General features: G+C 50.3%; 1 protein-coding gene across 3 annotated transcripts in view; it reads left to right on the top strand.

Moving 5' to 3' along the window:
• IGFBP2 (insulin like growth factor binding protein 2) overlaps nt 1-18,792 on the top strand; it is a 94,699-nt gene that overhangs the window by 47,281 nt on the left and 28,626 nt on the right. Inside the window, exon 1 of one of the 3 annotated variants that reach the window (XM_075933018.1) lies at nt 7,106-7,235. The exons of the other annotated variants lie outside the window; for them this stretch is intronic. Coding sequence (XP_075789133.1) covers nt 7,121-7,235 — 115 coding nt within the window. The 5' untranslated portion in view covers nt 7,106-7,120. Of the gene's footprint in view, nt 1-7,105; nt 7,236-18,792 lie in introns of those variants that run through there. 3 annotated transcript variants of the gene reach the window in all.

Raw genomic sequence — 18,792 nt, 5'->3', positions numbered from 1 at the left:
CCTTTTAGAGTAGCTCTGGCCTCATAATCAATTGCGCTTGCAGGAGCCCAGGATGTGCACGAACTGGCCCTGTGTCCCAGGAGTGATTATTGTCCTCAAGAGCCTTGGATGTCGTTCTGGCGGGAAGGTGTTATATGACTGTCAGACCGTGGCTGCCTTACCGTTCATTCTGCCAGCGAAATAGTAGCATGGCTTCTTTTAAAGATGTATGTAATCCAGGTGCGCGTGGCCCAGTAGGGTTTAGTACAAGGCAGATGAGAGAAAAGGGAATTGGTGAGCCTTGTAGAGATGCAAACAGTCCCCTTTCTGACTAGGGCAGGTGCTTCCCCAGACTTTCACAAAAATTGCTGAGCAAACTAACAAGTGGTCTCAATGGGCCGACCGATACTGGCCAAAATTGGATTTAATAATGTTTCCACGTCAAAAGCTATGGATGGGACACATCCAGCTCAGTTAATTAGCCTCATTAATACGGGTCCAACAATTGGCAGGTACTTCTGCTGCTGCTAGAGAGATCTCTTGGTTTCTGTTATCTCCACTCCAACTCATTTGAATGGGTTTTGCCCATGAAAACTCAAGATACTATATATTGTTGATGGGTACGTCTATATTGCACGTTTATTTCAAAGTAAACTACTCTGGAATAGTTATTCTGAAATAGCATATTTTGAAATAGCACCTCTACACTGGCGGGAAGCCTCAAAATGAGTCCGAGGCCGGTTTCCCCAATGTAGACGTGCTATCTCGATTTAGAGCCCCAGAAGGCACTGGGGAGGAATAACTTAGAATGGCCCTGATGAGGGACTATTTCAAAATAGCTGCAATGGAGCGTCCGTACACGTCTTATTTCGAAGTACCTATTTTGGAATAGGTGTTGTTCCTTGTAGAATGAGGTTTACAGATTTTGGAATAAGCCGTCCGTTATTTCAAAATGATTTAGAATAAACGGAATGGCTGCGTAGATGCTGGCATCGTTATTTCGAAATCACGTTAGTTATCTCGAAATAACGGTGTAGTGTAGACACACCCGGAAGTGCCACAGAAGTACTTATTGTTTTTAAAGTTACAGACGAACACAGCTACCCCTCTGAGATTGTTTTTAACATTGGAAAGATTTGACAAGTCATTGTAAGAGAATTATTTCTGGGTATCGTTGAGGTGAGCCTGTGAGTTGAGGTGAAAGGTACAAATTGAGATGTTTTTGACCAAAGTTTGCGCTGAATTATTATTCAGGGAAATGACCTCTCCATTCCACCTATCCCCTGCAAATGCAGGGTTCTTTCCTTGATTTCTACAGAGTATCCGATTGGTTTTTAAATAGCCTGAGTGAGAGAAAGCGTCCCTCTTTCCTTCTGGAAATTATTCACCAGCCCCGGCTCTTACCGTTGGGACAGTTTTATTCAGTCTCCATTTCTCCCTCTGTTTTTCCTGTTGTGAGATTATCCCCCCAGTCTAATACATCTCATTTAACTATTTGAAAGAACATATTTCTCATGGGATTTTCTCCCAGTAAATTTCTAATTTTTCTCACTTTTTTTTTTTAAATCACAAAGATGTAAAATTGACTCCAATGAAAAGACAGGCATCTCAGTCATTGATAACTCATTCCTCCCCCGGCCCTGTGGACGATAGCTTTGTCTCTCATGCCATTTGGGACGAGCAGAGGGAGCCAAACAGTGGAACCTCAGTTGCATCTTAAAGACTGCAAGAGGGATGAAAGCAATTGAAGAATATAATCTAGGAGCCCTTTCACTAAGTAGCACCCAGGAACTGCAGCAAACCTCAGTATTTCTGCAGGAATCCCTTCGGGTTGAAAAGAAGTATTCATACAGTTATGCAACTCACGTTGAATTTTCAATTTGTCACAGGGTTGTTTTTTTTTCCTCCCCCCTTTTGTTCTCTAGCTTGACTAAGCATCTAGTGAATCGCATCATTGATGGACACAGTTTAGGAACAGTAATAATATTGAGAGCTGATCCTGTAGGACCACTCGTGAGTAAGAGCTGCAATGCTGAAACAGACCTGGCGCCTTTCAGAAAGCTAATGTGAGCCACACTGAGAGAGAAAAATCATTTTTCATGGTGAATTCTTTCCCAAAAGCAGGCAGTTGCCTGGTGTCTGGGTGTCTCTCTCTCAGGATGTGTGTGTGGAAGCCATTAGCATATATAAGTGGGTCTTGCTCCTTTTGGAGAGGAAATTGCAGGCAATGGGCAGGTTGCATTTTACTTTGCTCAGAGAACTTCACACCAGGTGTAGAATTGGTCCCTACTCACACCGCTATAAGGTCAAAATCTGATCTAATCATTGGAAGCCCTATCTCTAGCTAAGTAATAGAGATGTAGCTGTGTTAGTCTGGTCTTGCTGAAACAAAAAACAGGACTATGCAGCACTTTAAAGACTAACAAGATAGTTTATTAGGGGATGAGCTTTCGTGGGCCAGACCCACTTCCTCAGATCAAATTGTGGAAGAAAATTGGCACGACCATATATACCAAAGGATACAATTGGAAAAAAAAAAGTGAACACATATAAAATTGACAAATCAGATTTTAGAGCAGGGGGGTGAGGTAGGGAGGGAGGTTGGTGTCTATGAGATAATGATATTAGGGGTGAGGATTGCGGAAGCTATCTTTGTAATGCTTTGTATCTAGCTTTGTATCTAGCTAAGTGACTTTTGAAGCTTTGTGTATACAGGCAGTCCCCGGGTTACGTACAAGATAGGGACTGTAGGTTTGTTCTTAAGTTGAATTTGTATGTAAGTCGGAACTGGTACATATTGTAGGGCAGTGGTCCCCAACCTTTTGAGGTTATCGGGCGCCAGGGGGCGGGGACACTTGCGCGCCTGGGGGCGCCCTCCCCCATAGCCGCTTGCCCGGGGCCGGGGCCCCCCCATAGCCACATGCCCGGGGCCCCCCCATAGCCGCGCGCCCGGGGCCGATGCTCCCCGCAAGCGCCGCACCATGTGCCCGGGGCCAGGCCATGTGCCCGGGGGCCCCCCCATAGCCACGCGCCCGGGGCCGGGCCCCCCCCCCGCAAGTGCCGCGCGCCTGGGCCGGCGCTCCTCCCCCGCCCTCCCCTGCAAGCGCCGCGCGCACCGTGTTGGGGACCACGGTTGTAGGGGAAACTCTAGCCAAACATTTCTCCAGAGCTCAGTTTTATTCTCCCACACCTCACTTCCCTCAGTCCTTTATTCTCAAGCTGAGGTGTCTGCTGAGAAAAGCCGCTCTGCGTCTCCCTGGTCTGCTGGGGGGGGGGGGGAGGGGCGCTAGCTTCGCGTCTCCCTGGTCTGCTGGGGCGAAGCAGCTAGTGCGGGGTTGCCTCACCCCGTTTGTAAGTAGGGATCCGATGTAAGTCGGATCCATGTAACCCGGGGACTGCCTGTACTAGGAAACTTACCCATTGCTGCAATGGGCATCAGCAGAGGGCGCGTCTGAGTCAATGCGGAAAGTGGTTTAATTACAGGCCTGAAGCTAACTGGTTTTGGCATCATTTCAGAAACGAACTCTTGTCGAACCTTAAAGACCACGTCTGTGCAAAGATATTTTATCAGAGATTTCCACTGGTGATAACATAATTAGGAGCCCTACAGGGGTGTCGCATGATCGAATGCTACTAGATGTTGAAAACCATGCTGACACGCCAAATCTTGTCCACATTAGGGTTTCTTGAGAGAAGTCTGGGGGGGTACGTCAACACAACGGAAACTTGGAGAAAACTGAACTTTTGTGTTAAGTTTTACAGCATTTTATTATTTTTGTAGTTTTTACACCCAAAATTTTCATTGCCCACCTGGCTATGATTAAGTTGTTTAAACAAATGTGTTGCAATACTAGAAAAAAAAGTGTGTGTCTGAAAACTGTAGGTACTGTGGGTACTTACACATTTTTTTGAAAAAGGGAGTACTTGTACCCTTTTTTTTAAAAAAAGTATTTCATAAAAAAGGTTGAGAAACATTACCTGACACCATCTGGTATTAAGACTGGAAAAAATGTAGTGGTAAGGTCCCCTAGTGTGGACAAGACTAACCTGTTCTCAGCAGTCAGCTTTACAAATCACTTTGCCCTAAATAGACAGAGCACTTATTCATTAGTTCCCATAATAGAAGAACTAGAGGACACCAAATGAAATTAATGGGTAGCTGGTTTAAAACTAATAAAAGAAAGTTCTTCACGCAGCGTGTAGTCAACCTGTGGAACTCCTTGCCAGAGGAGGCTGTGAAGGCTAGGACTATAATAGAGTTTAAAGAGAAGCTAGATAATTTCATGGAGGTTAGGTCCATAAAAGGCTATTAGCCAGGGGATAAAATGCTGTCCTTGGCCTCTGTTTGTCAGAGGCTGGAGAGGGATGGCAGGAGACAAATTGCTTGATCATTGTCTTTGGTCCACCCCCTCTGGGGCATGTGGCGCTGGCCACTGTCGGCAGACAGGCTACTGGGCTAGATGGACCTTTGGTCTGACCCAGTACGGCCATTCTTATGTTATGGGTTCTTATGTTCACTTCCAACCAGTAGACTGGATTTTGACCTTGCTTACAGGGGTGTAATAGGGGCCAACTCTACTCCTGGAGTGAAGTTCTCTGGTCAAAGTAAACTGCAATCCCTGCTCTTTGCCAGCAACCCGTCTATTTCCACCTGTAGGGAAGTCTCGTTGGATGCATGTGATGGGGCATCTGCCCCACACTGGCCCTTTAAGGGGTTGAAACCCAGCCCAGGAGAAGGGCAGGCAGGGCTGGGGAGCTCTCGCCAGGCAAACTCGGCAGGGCCTGAGACCTGAGGTACTAGGGCTGCAGGGAGGCAGCTAGGATGGGCAATGGCAGCAGGTCCCCGCCCTTGTGCTAGGGCTGAGTGGCCATTTCAGGCAGCAGTTGGCCCCGTGGCAGGGGCTGGCTGAAGCCTGGCTGTGGGCCCCTGAGGCAAGGGGGGCATGGGGGAGATTGAGGGTCTCCAGAAGGGGCGTACCCCAGAACATGGGGGCGCTGCGACAGGGCCATACCCAGGTAGGAGGGCACCGCGGTCTGGGAGAGACGTGCGCCCTGACAGAGAGGTGGAGAGTAACAGTCACAGCGGGTGAGATCCCAGCCAGAAGGGGGTGCTCCAGCACCAAAAATGTTAATTCCCTGCATGACCAGCAGGAGGCGCCCTGGGTGACGAGCCCGCCCTGTGACAATGCACCTTCCCATTAGGACACAGTATCGAGCCATCTCCGTGAATTAGTCGGCCGGTTTTGTAGCCTCCCTTCGCGGCCGGGCCGGCCAAACGCTCGGGTGCGCTTAGCTGGAGGGCTGGTGCGTTTTTCCTTTTTAATGCCATTTGTCCTGTGTCCATCTGCATTGGGCATCGCATTTCCCTCCGCTCCTGCCCTTGCCTTTTGATCTCAGAGGCTGAGTGCAGTCCCAAAGCAGGGATGCCTGCCTTCGCCCAGGGGGCGTCTCTGTTAGATCTGTGACCCCCAGCTGAGCTGATTGTAACACACGCACACACACACTCACACACCCTGCTAATTTGTTGCAGTGTTAGACACACACACACACACACACACACCAGCTAATTTGTTGCAATATTAGACACACACCCACACACACCAGCTAATTTGTTGCAATATTAGACACACACACACACACACACACACACACACACACACACACACACACACACACACACAGCCATCAGCTAATTCATTGCAATATTACACACACACCAGCTAACTTGTTGCAAATTAGACACACACCCACACACCCCAGCTAATTTGTTGCAATATTAGACATACATGTGCGCACACACACGCGTGCGCGCCAGCTAATTTGTTGCATTATTACACACGCGCGCGCGCACCAGCTAATTCGTTGCATTATTACACACACACACACGTGCACACCAGCTAATTCGTTGCATTATTACACACACACACGCGCGCACACCAGCTAATTCGTTGCATTATTACACACACACACACACACGCGCGCGCACCAGCTAATTCGTTGCATTATTGCACACACACACGCGCGCGCACCAGCTAATTCGTTGCATTATTGCACACACACACGCGCGCGCACCAGCTAATTCGTTGCAATATTAGCCATGTGCTATCTAGACGGAAGGATGACCATGCAAGAGAAGCTGCGTGTTTCTGTGCTTGTTCTCATTACTTATGAATGGTACAATAGGTTGTGAAAATCTTTGGAAGGCACTTGGCACAGGAATGTGTTTCCTGGGGCAATTTGAATGCGGAGTGGGAGATTAACGGAGGAATTAGAAGTTGTTCAAATGCCAGTTGTCATTCACTAAAGTTAGTTAAAACACCCCCAGACTGTCCAACAGGAAAAAGTCCTCACGTGCCTCTTCCTGTTTCCATGGCTTGGTGATGCCCAGAGGTTTTGTAACTGCCGGGTCTAATAAATAATGTGCAAGTGTGAATTCCTCCCATTCTCCTGCCATCCGCCTTCGGCAGTCAGTGGAAAGAGCGGAATGCGAAATCATCTGGGAGGTGTAAAATCCAGCGCCGGTTTCACGTCCTCTCGTGTAGCTGTCTGCATTCACAAGAAAACGCAACCTCTCAAGGAGCTCTCCTGCCGTGGGAACCAGCAGGCCCCAAATCTGAGCCCCGTCCGTCCACATCATGTTTTTTTAATTATTTTTGCTGCCTCCCCCAAACGAGGGTTGTTGAAGTGGTAAAAGCCCAGCTGCTCTGCAGAAGCCTTGTCCTAGATTTCACGCCCCCCCCCGGCGTCCTTCACAGGGGCTGGTGACGTGCCTGTGTTTGTCCTCCATCCTGACACGGCTCTTTTTTCTCTTCCTCTCTCTCTTTTCTAAGGGTCAGGTCGGGGGTGTGACAAATCCGAGGCCCGTCAACGAGGGAAGTAAGTGACTAGTTGACTGTCCGATAAGCATAAGCTTTATTGAAGAATCGACTAGTGATACAATTAGTCGCTTCCCCCTCTTGCTTCCTCCATCAGAGAGAGGCAGCCGGGGGGGGGGGGGGAGGAGGTGGTGCTGAGGGGCTCTGGCTTAAAAGCGGGTCCCCCCAGCACCGTCTCCGCAGGGGCCAGGGGAGGTAGAGGCACAGCAGGAAACGGCGTGAGCGGGGACTGAATCAGTACTGCTGCGATTCTGATCCCTCTTGAAATGTACAAGAACCCCACCCGGAGCAGAACCCCCACAAGGAGCGCGGAGACAGAGGGCCGGCAAGAGAAGCCAGGAAGCCGAGTGTGTGGCAGGCGCGGGGGCGTTCTGGTCTCAAGTGAGTCTTTTGGGGAACCCGAGGGCTTTGAAGCTGAACGTATCAGTCCTGCGGGTGGAAAAGGCAACTCCCCTGCCCCTGGGGGAGAAGAACGGAGCTCACAGTGGAACGTCATTCCTGCCCCCTGGTGTGGGGCTTTCCCATGCCGTGGCTGACCTGGACCGATGCTATTTCCATTCCCTGACACAGCTTGGAGGCTATCTGCATGCCCGAACAGGGCCTCCTTGCCTCACAGGCAACAGATGGGACAGGGTCAGGCAGGGCCTCTCTTGTGTTTGCAATACCTAAGCAGTCAGCTCCGTTGCTATCTCCCCACCCCGCCAGCTGCACACCTGCCTCGGCCCGTTCCTTTCCCGTGGGAGCACTCGGCCGCGTTTATTGCCTTGCTGCTGGAGAGCCGGATCCCGGGGAGGCTCTGGCCAGCCCTGCCAGGCACCTGTGCAGTATGTTTGGGGAGCCCGTCCCCCCCCACCCCTTTAAAATCACTTCATTGCACATCGCGAACTGTGTGTCCCCCTCTCTCCTCCGGCTTCCTTTGTCCAGATGCTCTTGGCAGGCAGTGGAAGGTTTCATTTTCCAGCAGCGGCTTGTTCCTTCCACTGGCAGGGCGCTCGAGCGCCTCGGTGTTTCCTTCTCCCGTGCAACCTCCACAGGGGCCGCGAAGCGCCGATAGCCTGGCAGTGCCATTCGAGGGGAAATCAGGCTGCCGAAGCGTCGGGAGGAAGCCAATGCGCGCTCTAGAGAGGAAGCAGAGACGTTGCTGCTGGGGCAGTCAGTAAAGGTTTATATTTCGGGTGGCAAAACTGAACTGCCGGTATAACTTTTTTTTTTTTTTTTAAGATTTAAAATACATTTCCATATTACTTGTACGTAAAGCTCGTTAGCTACTTAGGTACCATGTGGAGAGGATCAGCTCACAATTGAGGATCAGGATGGGCAAATGTTTTGGCCTGAGGGTCACATCAGGGTATGGAAATTGTATGGAGGGCCAGGAATGCTCACGAAATTGGGGTTGGGGTGCAGGAGGGGGTGGGGGTTCCAGCTGGGGGTGTGGGCTCTGGGGAGGGGCCGGAAATGAGGCATTCAAGGTGCAGGAAGGGGCTCCGAGTTGGGGCACGGAGGAGGGTGAAGGCTGGAAGATTAGGCTCTGGGTTAGGGCCTGGGATGCAAGAGGGGGCTCTGGGCTGGGACTGAGGGGGTCAGGTGATAGGAAGGGGCTCTGGGATGGAGCAAGGGGTTGCATGTGAGGGGGGAGGCTCGGGTGCAGACTCCAAGCTGCACTTACCAACTCAAGCAACTCTCGGAAGCAGCAGCATGTCCGCCATCCGTCTGACTCCTATGCAGAGGCGTGGTCCGGTGGCTCTCTGAGCTGCCTCCACCTGTGGGTGATGCCCGGCAGCTCCCATTGGCTGCGGTTCCCGGTCAATGGGAGCTGCATAGTGGTGGCAGCACACAAAGCCCTTAGCCGCCCCTCTGCGTGGGATCCAACCAGAATGCTGCTGCTGGGACCCACGGCACGAGCGGTGCCGGGCAAGTCCCAGGTCCTGCTCTCCAGCGGGTGCCCTTGGTCCATACTTTGCCCTCCTCTATCTTAGACAGAGGGAACCAGACTCAATTATTCACGTGTCAGTGACATGGACTGACTGTGCCTCCTCCAAAGGCTCCACACCAAGGTGCGCAGGAAGGTGTGCGCTTGTGTGGCCATTCAGGAGAGACTTAATGCCTCCCAGCTGCTTTGCCAAGCACCCGCAGTTAGCTTTTGTGTTTCTACTGGTGGTGCACATCTGCACCTGCCTTAGTGCACATAAAATTTATTCCGCACATGGATGGAAAAAATCTGCGCACGAATGAAAAAGCTTAGAGCAGTGTTTCTTAATGATTTTTTTTAATGAGGAACACCATGGGTTTTTGGTTGAGCACAAAAAAAAAAAATAGTCAAGGGGAAAAAGGGTCAGGGGGGAAGTTACTGAGTTAAAAAAAAAGTCACCTATCCCTTTAACTCCGTTGTTCTCCATGGTGCGCCTCCGACTGCCTCGCGGTACACGGATGTGCCACGGAACATAGTTTAAGAAACACTGGATTAGAGGCTATAAGATTGCTTATGCAAGTTACCTGTTTTACATCCCTATTTCCTTGCTGCCAGGTGTCCTGTGATACGTTTAGCTCAGAGGCAGGACTTGTATTGAAAACCAGTGACGCTCACCCACCTGTTTTATAAGAACCACCCGATCAGGGGGATACCGCGCTCGCCGAACTCTCCAGCCTCTGTAGCCCAGTTTCCATTTCCTGGGAGGGATGTAAACTGCTCTATTGTCACAGCGTCAGTTCTGCATTCGGGTGAATCGGGGGTGGGGGTGGCACGTTGGGTAACTGACTGAGTAAAGAAAGAACCAGCCGTCAGCAGCTGCGTCTCTCCTGGCTAAAGCGGTAGGTGGGGTCCTTGGGGCCGGCAGGATAGTGCTGCCACCTGTCTCAGCCCGGACCCTGTCAATGTGTCTTCTGTTAGTTGTGGCCGTCACGTCGTGAGGAGTGTGTCCTGCTGAACAGATGTTGAGAGCAGCCTCTCTAAAGTCAGGGCTCTCCCTGCATGGGGCTGAATGACCTTCCCCCTCGCAAGACCCGGAGACTATTAATTGTGAATTTGTGGCACTCTCTCTGAGACTCTCGTGGTATTACACTGCATCTAGCAGGCGTTGCTGGTTCCTCCTTGGCCGGGGCATCACAGACAATCTCAAACACTCATTGGGAAAGTAAAAGGACTGTTCCTTATGCAGGGGGCAGAGAAGGTGCTTGCCCATCAGTGTCTTTATTGAGGAGTGGTCTGGTTTGATGTCTGCATAGCCCATTTTCACAGGATCTCTGACTTCAGTAAGGCAGCTCCTAGAGTATAAGAACACAAGACCAGACGTACCGGGTCAGACCAAAGGTCCATCGAGCCCGGTGTCCGGTCTTCCGACAGTGGCCAGCACCAGGTGCCCCAGAGGGAATGAACAGAGCAGGGAATCATCTAGTGAGCCCTCCCCTGTCACCCATTTTCAGACAAACAGAGGCTGGGGACACCATTCCTACCCACCCTGGCTAATAGTCATTGACAAACTTATCCTCCCTGAATTTATCTAGCTCTTTTTTTGGACCCTGTTATAGACTTGGACTTCATAACATCATCTGGCGAGGAGTTCCACAGGTTGACTGCGCGCTGTGTGAAGAAAACTTCCTTTTGTTTGTTTTAAACCTGATACCTGTTAATTTCATTTGGTGACCCCTAGTTCTTATGGAAACAAGTAAATATCTTTTACTTATTCACTTTTTCCACACCAGTCATGATTTTAAAGACCTCTATCCTATCCCTCCTTCGTCGCCTCTTTTCTAAGCTGAAAGTCCAAGTCTTAATCTCTCCTCAGATGGAAGCCACTCCATACCCCAACCATTTTCGTTGCCCTTTTCTGTACCTTTTGAATTCCACTATACCTTTTTTTTTTTTTTGCGCTGGAGCGACCAGATCTGCACACACTATTCAAAATGTGGCCACACCGTGAATTTATATAGAGGCAATATGAGGTATTTTCTGTTTTATCGTCTATCCCTTTCGTAGGGATTCCCAATATCGTTAGCTTCTTTTGACTGCTGCTGCACATTGAGTGGTTGTTTTCAGAGAATTATTCACAGAGTCTCCAAGTTTTCTTTCTTGAGTGGTAACAGCTAGTTGAGACCTCCTCGTATATTTATAGTTGGAACTATGCTTATCAAATATAGCCTGTTCTACTCCTAACTCCTACAGCATACAGTTGTCCTCACTGAGGACTGGTTAAGATCTGGGACTGGGAGGTCTGGATTCTAGACCTGACTCTTCTGTAGACTTTCCATGTAACCTTGGGCAAATTGCTTCAACTCTGAATCTGCACCTCTTCATTCCCCATCAGTGAAATGGGACAATACGTCCCTGTATTAGAAGGATGTGATGAGGCTTGCTTGATTCATTGTTCTTTTTTCGAGGTGGTCTTGAGAACCTGGGCTGGACAGCGTTATCGAAGAGCTAAGTGTTGCTATAGGGATGTGTACATGAGTATTTTATCTAACTTGTTTTTTACTGTATCTAGTGAAGGGAGCTACGGATAGTGGCCTCATAAAACTAGCTTATGCTGTTTGTTTTTAAAAGGCCTGGTATTGAATCCATATGTTCCTTTCTGTGGTTTTAAAGTCGTTCTTCTCCCATGCACCCCTCAGGGCTGCTTTTCCTCTGTTACTGGCAACTCTTTCTTGGGTGTATAGACCTTTCTCAGGTGGTCTCCTTTCCAGGGGTATGTCTACACTACCCTCCTAATTCGAACTAGGAGGGTAATGTAGGCATACCGCAATTGCAAATGAAGCCCGGGATTTGAATTTCCCAGGCTTCATTTGCATAAGCGGGGCTCCGCCATTTTTAAATCCCCGCTCGTTCGAACCCCGTGCAGCGCGGCTACACGGGGCACGAACTAGGTAGTTCGAACTAGGCTTCCTAGTTCGAACTACCGTTACTCCTCATTCCACGAGGCATAGGCATACCCCAAGCTAGGCATACTTGAATCTCTGTCTCTCCTCCTCCATCCTCCCCTCCAGGCCCTTGATCCTTTTGAATACGTACACCCCTCCAGTTGGGAGCTGGTGACTAGCAAGAGTGCAGAATGCATGTCATAATCTCCATTTGTTTTTTCACGTGGAAATCCTTCTTAGCAAAGGCGTTTGGCTTGGCGTTTGCCTGGCATTGGTACAAAAGCGGGTCGGGATGACGAGTGTAGATACCTGGGAGGGGAATGAGAAATTCCTGGAGCAGAAGTTCATTGTGGTCTGAACAAGTTGTTTTGCAGGGGCGGCAGGTGGAATAGGTGGGGATAGGCACCGCCAGCCTGGTGCCTCCCAGACTCCGGCCCCAGAATGCCTGCTTTTGGCAGAGCGTCGCTGCCCCCAAGTGCCCACCCTCCCCGTGGTCCGGGCTGCACACCACCCATCCTCCCCATGGTTTTGCGGGGGTGGGGAACCTAGGCACAAGGGGTGGCGTTGAGGGGCGGGGCTGGAGAATTGCCTCCCCCCAACCTACCTTCACCGACTGCCCATGTTGCATTGTCTCCTGTTTGTCTCGTTTCCTTGTGTGAGGCGGATCCGTGTTAACAACAACGTCTTTCAGGTGTCTCGACTGGGCCCTCTGCTTGCTCGGAGGCAGAGATCAGCGCTGTGCTCTGAACGGGGGCAGCGGCTCCGCGAGGGGGGGCTGATCTGGGTGGGTAATGCACAGTGCTCAGGAGGGACTCTGCTGCATGGGCGGTGCTCCAAGGCAGCTTGCATAAGTCCTGGCGGGGAGGGGTTCATGCCACTCCGTGGCATCCCTTCCGGCAGATGGAGAGGCACCGACTGGCACCAAGGGGATTCCTGGAGTCCGGAGCAGCCTCTGTCTGCAGGGAGTCCAGTCCACCGTGGACAGGGGCTGCTCTGGTAGGGGCAGAGATCCCGCAACCAACCCAAGCACAGGGCTGGGAACGGGAGCCCTGCAGGCTGGGGGCTGTGCCAGCTGGGCTGGAACCGTCTCCCGCCTGGATCCTGCTTAATCGGTTGATCGGTTCAATATTCGGTTAACCTAACGTTTAGTCGGTTAGCTGCTTAACCGGGATTTTACAGCCCTAATCAGAAGACAGTGAAGACAGTGGGAGTCGGGTGTGTTCAATATCTTCAAAAACGAGGCCTCTTGTTTTCTTTGACTACATGTATACCCTTTGGGGCTTGGATCCACTCAGATATATTTCTACAACCTCCCTGGGCAACTTATTCCAGTGTTTAATCACCCTGACAGGTAGGAAGTTTTTCCTAATGTCCAACCTAAACTTCCCTTGCTGCAGTTTAAGTCCATTTCTTCTTGTCTTATTCTCAGAGACCAAGGAGAACAATTTTTCCCCCTCCTCCCTGTGACATCCTTTTAGATACTTGAAAACTGCTCTCATGTCCCTTCTCAGTCTTCTCTTTTCCAAACTAAAGGCCAATTCCTTCAGCCTTCTCTCACTGCTCATGTTTTCTAGACCTTTAATCATTCTTGTTGCTCTTCTCTGGCCCTTCTCCAATTTCTCCACGTCTTCCCTGAAATATGGCACCCAGAACTGGACACAATACTCCAACTGAGGCCTAATCAGTGCAGAGTAGGGCAGAAGAATGACTTCTCGTGTCTTGCTCACAACACGCCTGCTAATGCCGCCCAGAATCACGTTTGCTTCTATTGCCTTAAAACAGGGGTTCTCAAACTTGTGATACCGCGACCCCCCTCTCAGTTGCTCACAACCCCCCGGGGGGCGGGACCCACAGTTTGAGAAATGCTGCCTTAAAAGAAAGGGGATCTTGGCAGAAGGCCCAGCAATAGTTTTGCAGTAATTTCCAGAGGTGTGCTGGCGATGCATATCACACTCATGTCACCCATAAGCTGAACTGTAAGGGATGACCACTTGCTACACATTTGTGTTAGTAGTGCACAGACTGATCCAGGGAAAGGCCTTTCAACGTGTTGGAACAGAACACCAGGATTTCACCTCTGGTATTCAGACCTCTACATGAACTTGCTCTAACCAGCCTCACCTCCCAGGACTGTGCTTTAGACCTCTCTCTGGGGGGCGAACGGTCATACGAACGGCCAGGCTGGGTCCGACCAAAGGTCCAACTAGCCCAGTGTCCTGTCTGCCCACAGTGTCCAACACCAGAGGGAATGAACCGAGCAGGCAATCAGATATGTGTATGTGTCTTCAGCGCCCTCTGCTGGGCTGAATCATAGCTGTTCAGCTGTGTGTCACAAGCTCTATAGTGGTCACAACTAATGGAGATTTCCCATTCAAGTATGTAGAAGGGTGTTACAAGGAGGGGGGAGAAAACTTGTTCGTCTTGACCTCTGAGGAGAGGAGAAGAATCAATGGGCTTAAGTTGCAGCAAGGAAGGGTTAGGTTGGACACCAGGAAAAACTTCCTGTCAAGGTGGGTAAGCACTGAAATAAATTGCCTAGGGAGGTTGTGGAATCTCCATCACTAGAGATTAAGAGCAGTTGGACAGACCTGTCAGAGATGATCTAGCTGATGCTTGGTCCTGCCACGAGGGGACTGGACGAGATGACCCCTTGAGATACCTTCCAGTCTTAGGATTCTCAAGCACTGGTGTGGAGGCAGGAGGGGTCCGTGCAATGGAATTATTACGCACGGCAGAGAGGCAGCCATGAAGTCCTCGCCTTGGGGGCTGTGGTTTGGTACCAGTCTGAGATGGCGCTGGCGCTGCCCACGGCTTTGCACCAACCAAAGCTCCTGGGATTCATGCTGCTCTTGATTAGCATAGAGCACAATGCACGGCAGCGTAGCACAGGAGAGGAATCGGCCTGCAGACCGTAACGGGGCATAACCGTTATGAAGAGGAGGTGAAGAATCTTGAGTCCAGGTGAGATGGCATGGAGAATATCGATATGTAGCACGTGATCACAGGAGTTCAGATCTGGCCACTATTCGACCCATTATTTAAAGGTACCCAGATGAGACTGAGGCTTGCATATTATAATAACTCTAACTGGAATCTGACATATGGCTTAGCACCACTCTTCCTGCAGAAAGCCCTGTGGGATCTTATAATGAGTGTATAGGGAGGGTTTCCATCTTATATTGAATCCCAAAAGCAGCTTCAACCCTGTTTACTTTTTCCTTGGCCCCTCACTGTCACAGCCCTGGCTAAATATCTGTTTGTACCTTGATCCCTCTGTATTTCAACAGGTCAGTCTGTGGACATGGTCTCTCCCTACCCCCTCCTCATGTCATCTTTGGGTCACGATAGCCTTTTCTAAACTGTAATTTTCTACCACTCTGAAGGGCACTGCCGGTAAATAAACTGAACTGAGTTCCCAGGTTACCAGGTCAGGATGCTCACAGGGTGAGCAAGGGAGAGGTGTCTGAGGAGCTGTTCTTTTACATTCCCGGGTTCAGCCTTGATTCAGCAGCTTCTCTGAATTCTACTCCTCGCCCGACAGAGCCGTGTAGGGGCACCGACCCTCCAGGATTGTCCTGGATTCTTACAGAATTGAAGCTTAATCTTGAAGGGAAGTTTGTGTCATGGGGCGAAACTTTCAGGAAGACGTCCAACCAGAACTGGCAACGCTAGACCCTGGGAACACCCCCTTGGTTTTTTCCAGGGTTGCCAGGCCCATGTCATGGAGCCCAACAAGGCTCTGAAAGATAAAAATGGATTCTGCGTGGGTAAATATGTCACCGATGAATGTGAACCCTCCTCCGGCTTTGAAGAGCCCAGTAGTTAGGTTTAGATATTGTTACTAATTAATAAAACCCTTCGGTCCAAAAGAACCCCAAGTTGCTATCCCCGCTGTAGATCTAAGGTTTGCTTCTCCATCACTGAAATAAATGCCGCGCAAACAGCATCACAGCTTAGAAGAAGAGGTGAAGCATCATGAGTCCAGATGAGAATATCAATAGGTAGCATGTGATCATGGGAGTTCAGGTTTGGCTACGTTGCAACCTGTCCTTCAAATGTCCCATTTCCAGAATCTGAAAAATGTGTCCACTTGGAGCCAGGGCATACACCCTGGTAAGAGTTTGTTTGTGGAGAACATGAGCTGCTTTTGCTTTCCAGCTGTGTGCCTGATGGGCAGCTGCTGGGATGGGCCATACACATAATTTCTCAGCCACCTGAGAGAAGATGCTTGGCAGCAGATAGACTAGATTGTCGAACCAAGCGTCGCAGCATGAAATCCGGTTAGAGCATGGCACTGAGAAAGCTGACTCCTTTTTCAACATCTTTGCTCCATCCCCAGCCTGTGCCAAGAAACCATCAGCTTCAGCTTCCTCTTGGAAGAGTGAAAAGCCAGCGGTTTGCCGGGGAGAATCTTAGAGGCCAGTCTAGCACGATTCCCTTGTGTGCAGATGCGTGCCCTCATAGGGAATGATTTACCGGCTCAAGAATGCACAGTCCAGAAAATGTTCATGCGGAAGATGGGGTCTGAGAAATGCAACACCTTTCCCTGAGTAACGTGGACCTACCTGTAGGGACCGGCTCCCACTCTGCTGCATAAGAGAAGGACCTGACCTACAGGTTACCGGCTGCGGCAGTGCTATAAACAGGGTCTTCACAGGTGCTGTCCTCGTGCTTGATGGTGATAGCGGTGAAATGGAGCACTGTTATCGGCGTGACACTAGGTTTTCCAGCTGTCTCAGGCAGCAATTCTCCTCTACCAGACTAACACCTCAGCTGTCACTTCCAATCCCAGCTTCCTACTGTTTAGCTGTGAGCACGCTAACAGCAATGGGGTTTGGGATGTTTGAAACCCCCGTCCTGAGGCAGCACACTTAGCATTGAACAGGATCGGGGAATGAGGGCACACCAAGGCCCAGCGGGGTATTCCTGTCGGCAGGGGGGATCACTATAGGTTGAACCTCTCTAGTCCGGCACGTGGGTCCGGCAACCTCCATGGTCCGGCATGATTTTAGTGAGCTGGATGTCGTCTTAACATTGATGTGGCCAAGTTTCCCATGATCCCATAAAGTTTGTTTACAGCCACCAGTCCTGGTGCTTAGTGTACTGTGCTGTGATTTAGTTCTCATTTACCCCGAACTGTCTTCTCGGAGCCCAGTAAGGAGTAGAATAACTGGTCTAGCAGTTAAAAATGTTGCTAGACAATATTGACCTCCCACGGTGCGGTAAATTCTCTGGTTCATCATCCATCAGGTCCTGACGGCCCCAGACTAGAGAAGTTCGACTTGGAGTTCTATCCACCCCAGTGATGGGGACCCACTGGCCTGGCTCAGGAATGGGCAGACTTCCCTGCTGTTGACGCTCTTCTCCACCCCAGACTTGCCCCTTCTTTGCCATTTGTGACCCTTCGTAGGCCGTGCACAAGCCGTTTGAGGCGTAAGGCAGTTGCGAACCTCATGCAAAGGGCTCTTATGCGGTGTGTTGACCGTCCGGCTTGCTGTTAACCCTTTCTCCAGCCCCTGCGTGCAGACCCTTTGTTTGCCCTTACTGGAAGGGATTTAAAACTCCACATGCGTCGGACGCAGACTTCCTGGGTTTTTGTTCTGGCCACCTGGAAGGATGTGCCGGAGGAGTCTCTCAATGCCATTGTTTGTGAGCTGCGCCTGGCATCAGCACAGAACTAAGTGGGCTGATGGAAGGGGGGCGGGGGCTGTGTTTTGCTCTTGCTTTTCCTGTTTGTTGTAACTTGGCAAACTTGACGTTTCAGACACTGCAGGGGCAGTGAGCTTTTTTTTCTCTCTCTCTCTCTCTTTTTTTTTTTTTCCTGGCATTGGCTGAGATGGCTGTAGCCAACAACGCTGATTTTTTTTCCAGGGGGATGGAGGGAGAGTGGGAGGCAGGGGAGTTAGCGAGTTAATGCTCTGCAGATTCTGAACCCGCTCTGCCAGAACCCTTAGGATCGGCTTCAGCGCCTAGACGGGAGGCTTTCTTCGGCACGCAGGAGCGGGCCATGGTGGGAGCTTTCATTCCTGCCTGGGGTGGAGTCCCTGTGGAAAAAAGGCACAAAACAAAACAAAAGCCCGGTCCAGGAGACGGAGATAAAGCAGCAGTGAAACCGAGAGCACAATGGAACCAGACGTATCTGTTTTTAAAACACTAGCAGATGTGGGGGCGGTCGCAGCAGCAGCGTTTTATTAACTGAAAGGCCGGGGGGGGGGTGCTTCGTAACGGGTTGCAGGAAGAATTTATTTGTAGGAACTGTTAAACTTAACAGAACACTGCAGGTGCTTGTAGACCAGCTTTTCTTCCTTTGCCTAGGCCTCTCTTGGCCAGCCATTCTGGTGTGTGTGAGGGGGTGTCGAAGTGGAGTTGAAGATGCGCTGTGTTTCCACCAACGTGGTCCCTCTGGGGTCAATCATAGAATCATAGGACTGGAAGGGACCTCGAGAGGTCATCGAGTCCAGCCCCCCGCCCTCAAGGCAGGACCAAGCTCCGTCTACACCATCCCTGACAGATGTCTATCTAACCTGTTCTTAAATATCTCCAGAGAGGGAGATTCCACCACCTCCCTTGGCAATTTATTCCAATATTTGACCATCCTGACAGTTAGGAATTTTTTCCTAATGTCCAATCTAAACCTCCCCTGCTGCACTTTAAGCCCATTACTCCTTGTCCTGTCCTCAGAAACCAAGAGGAACAAATTTTCGCCTTCCTCCTTGTGACACCCTTTTAGATATTTGAAAACCGCTATCATGTCCCCCCTTAATCTTCTTTTTTCCAAACTAAACAAGCCCAGTTCATGAAGCCTGGCTTCATAGGTCATGTTCTCTAGACCTTTAATCATTCTTGTCGCTCTTCTCTGTACCCATTCCAATTTCTCCACATCTTTCTTGAAATGTGGTGCCCAGAACTGGACACAGTACTCCAGCTGAGAAGATCTCATGGTGTTGTTCGGAAGAATTTGGGGCATTTGTGACAATGCTCTGGTCCAGTTCCAGGTTGGCTACGTACAGTCTGACATCTTAATTCCCCCCCCCCCCCCCCCCCAAACAGGCTCATTTAGCTTATTCTTCCCTTCCTGTCCCAAACT

This window comes from Pelodiscus sinensis, chromosome 7 (assembly GCF_049634645.1).
Source record: "Pelodiscus sinensis isolate JC-2024 chromosome 7, ASM4963464v1, whole genome shotgun sequence".
In the NCBI taxonomy this organism is placed as follows: domain Eukaryota; kingdom Metazoa; phylum Chordata; order Testudines; family Trionychidae; genus Pelodiscus; species Pelodiscus sinensis.
Note: the sequence above shows the minus strand (reverse complement) of the source record. Positions and strands in the feature narration are given on the sequence as shown.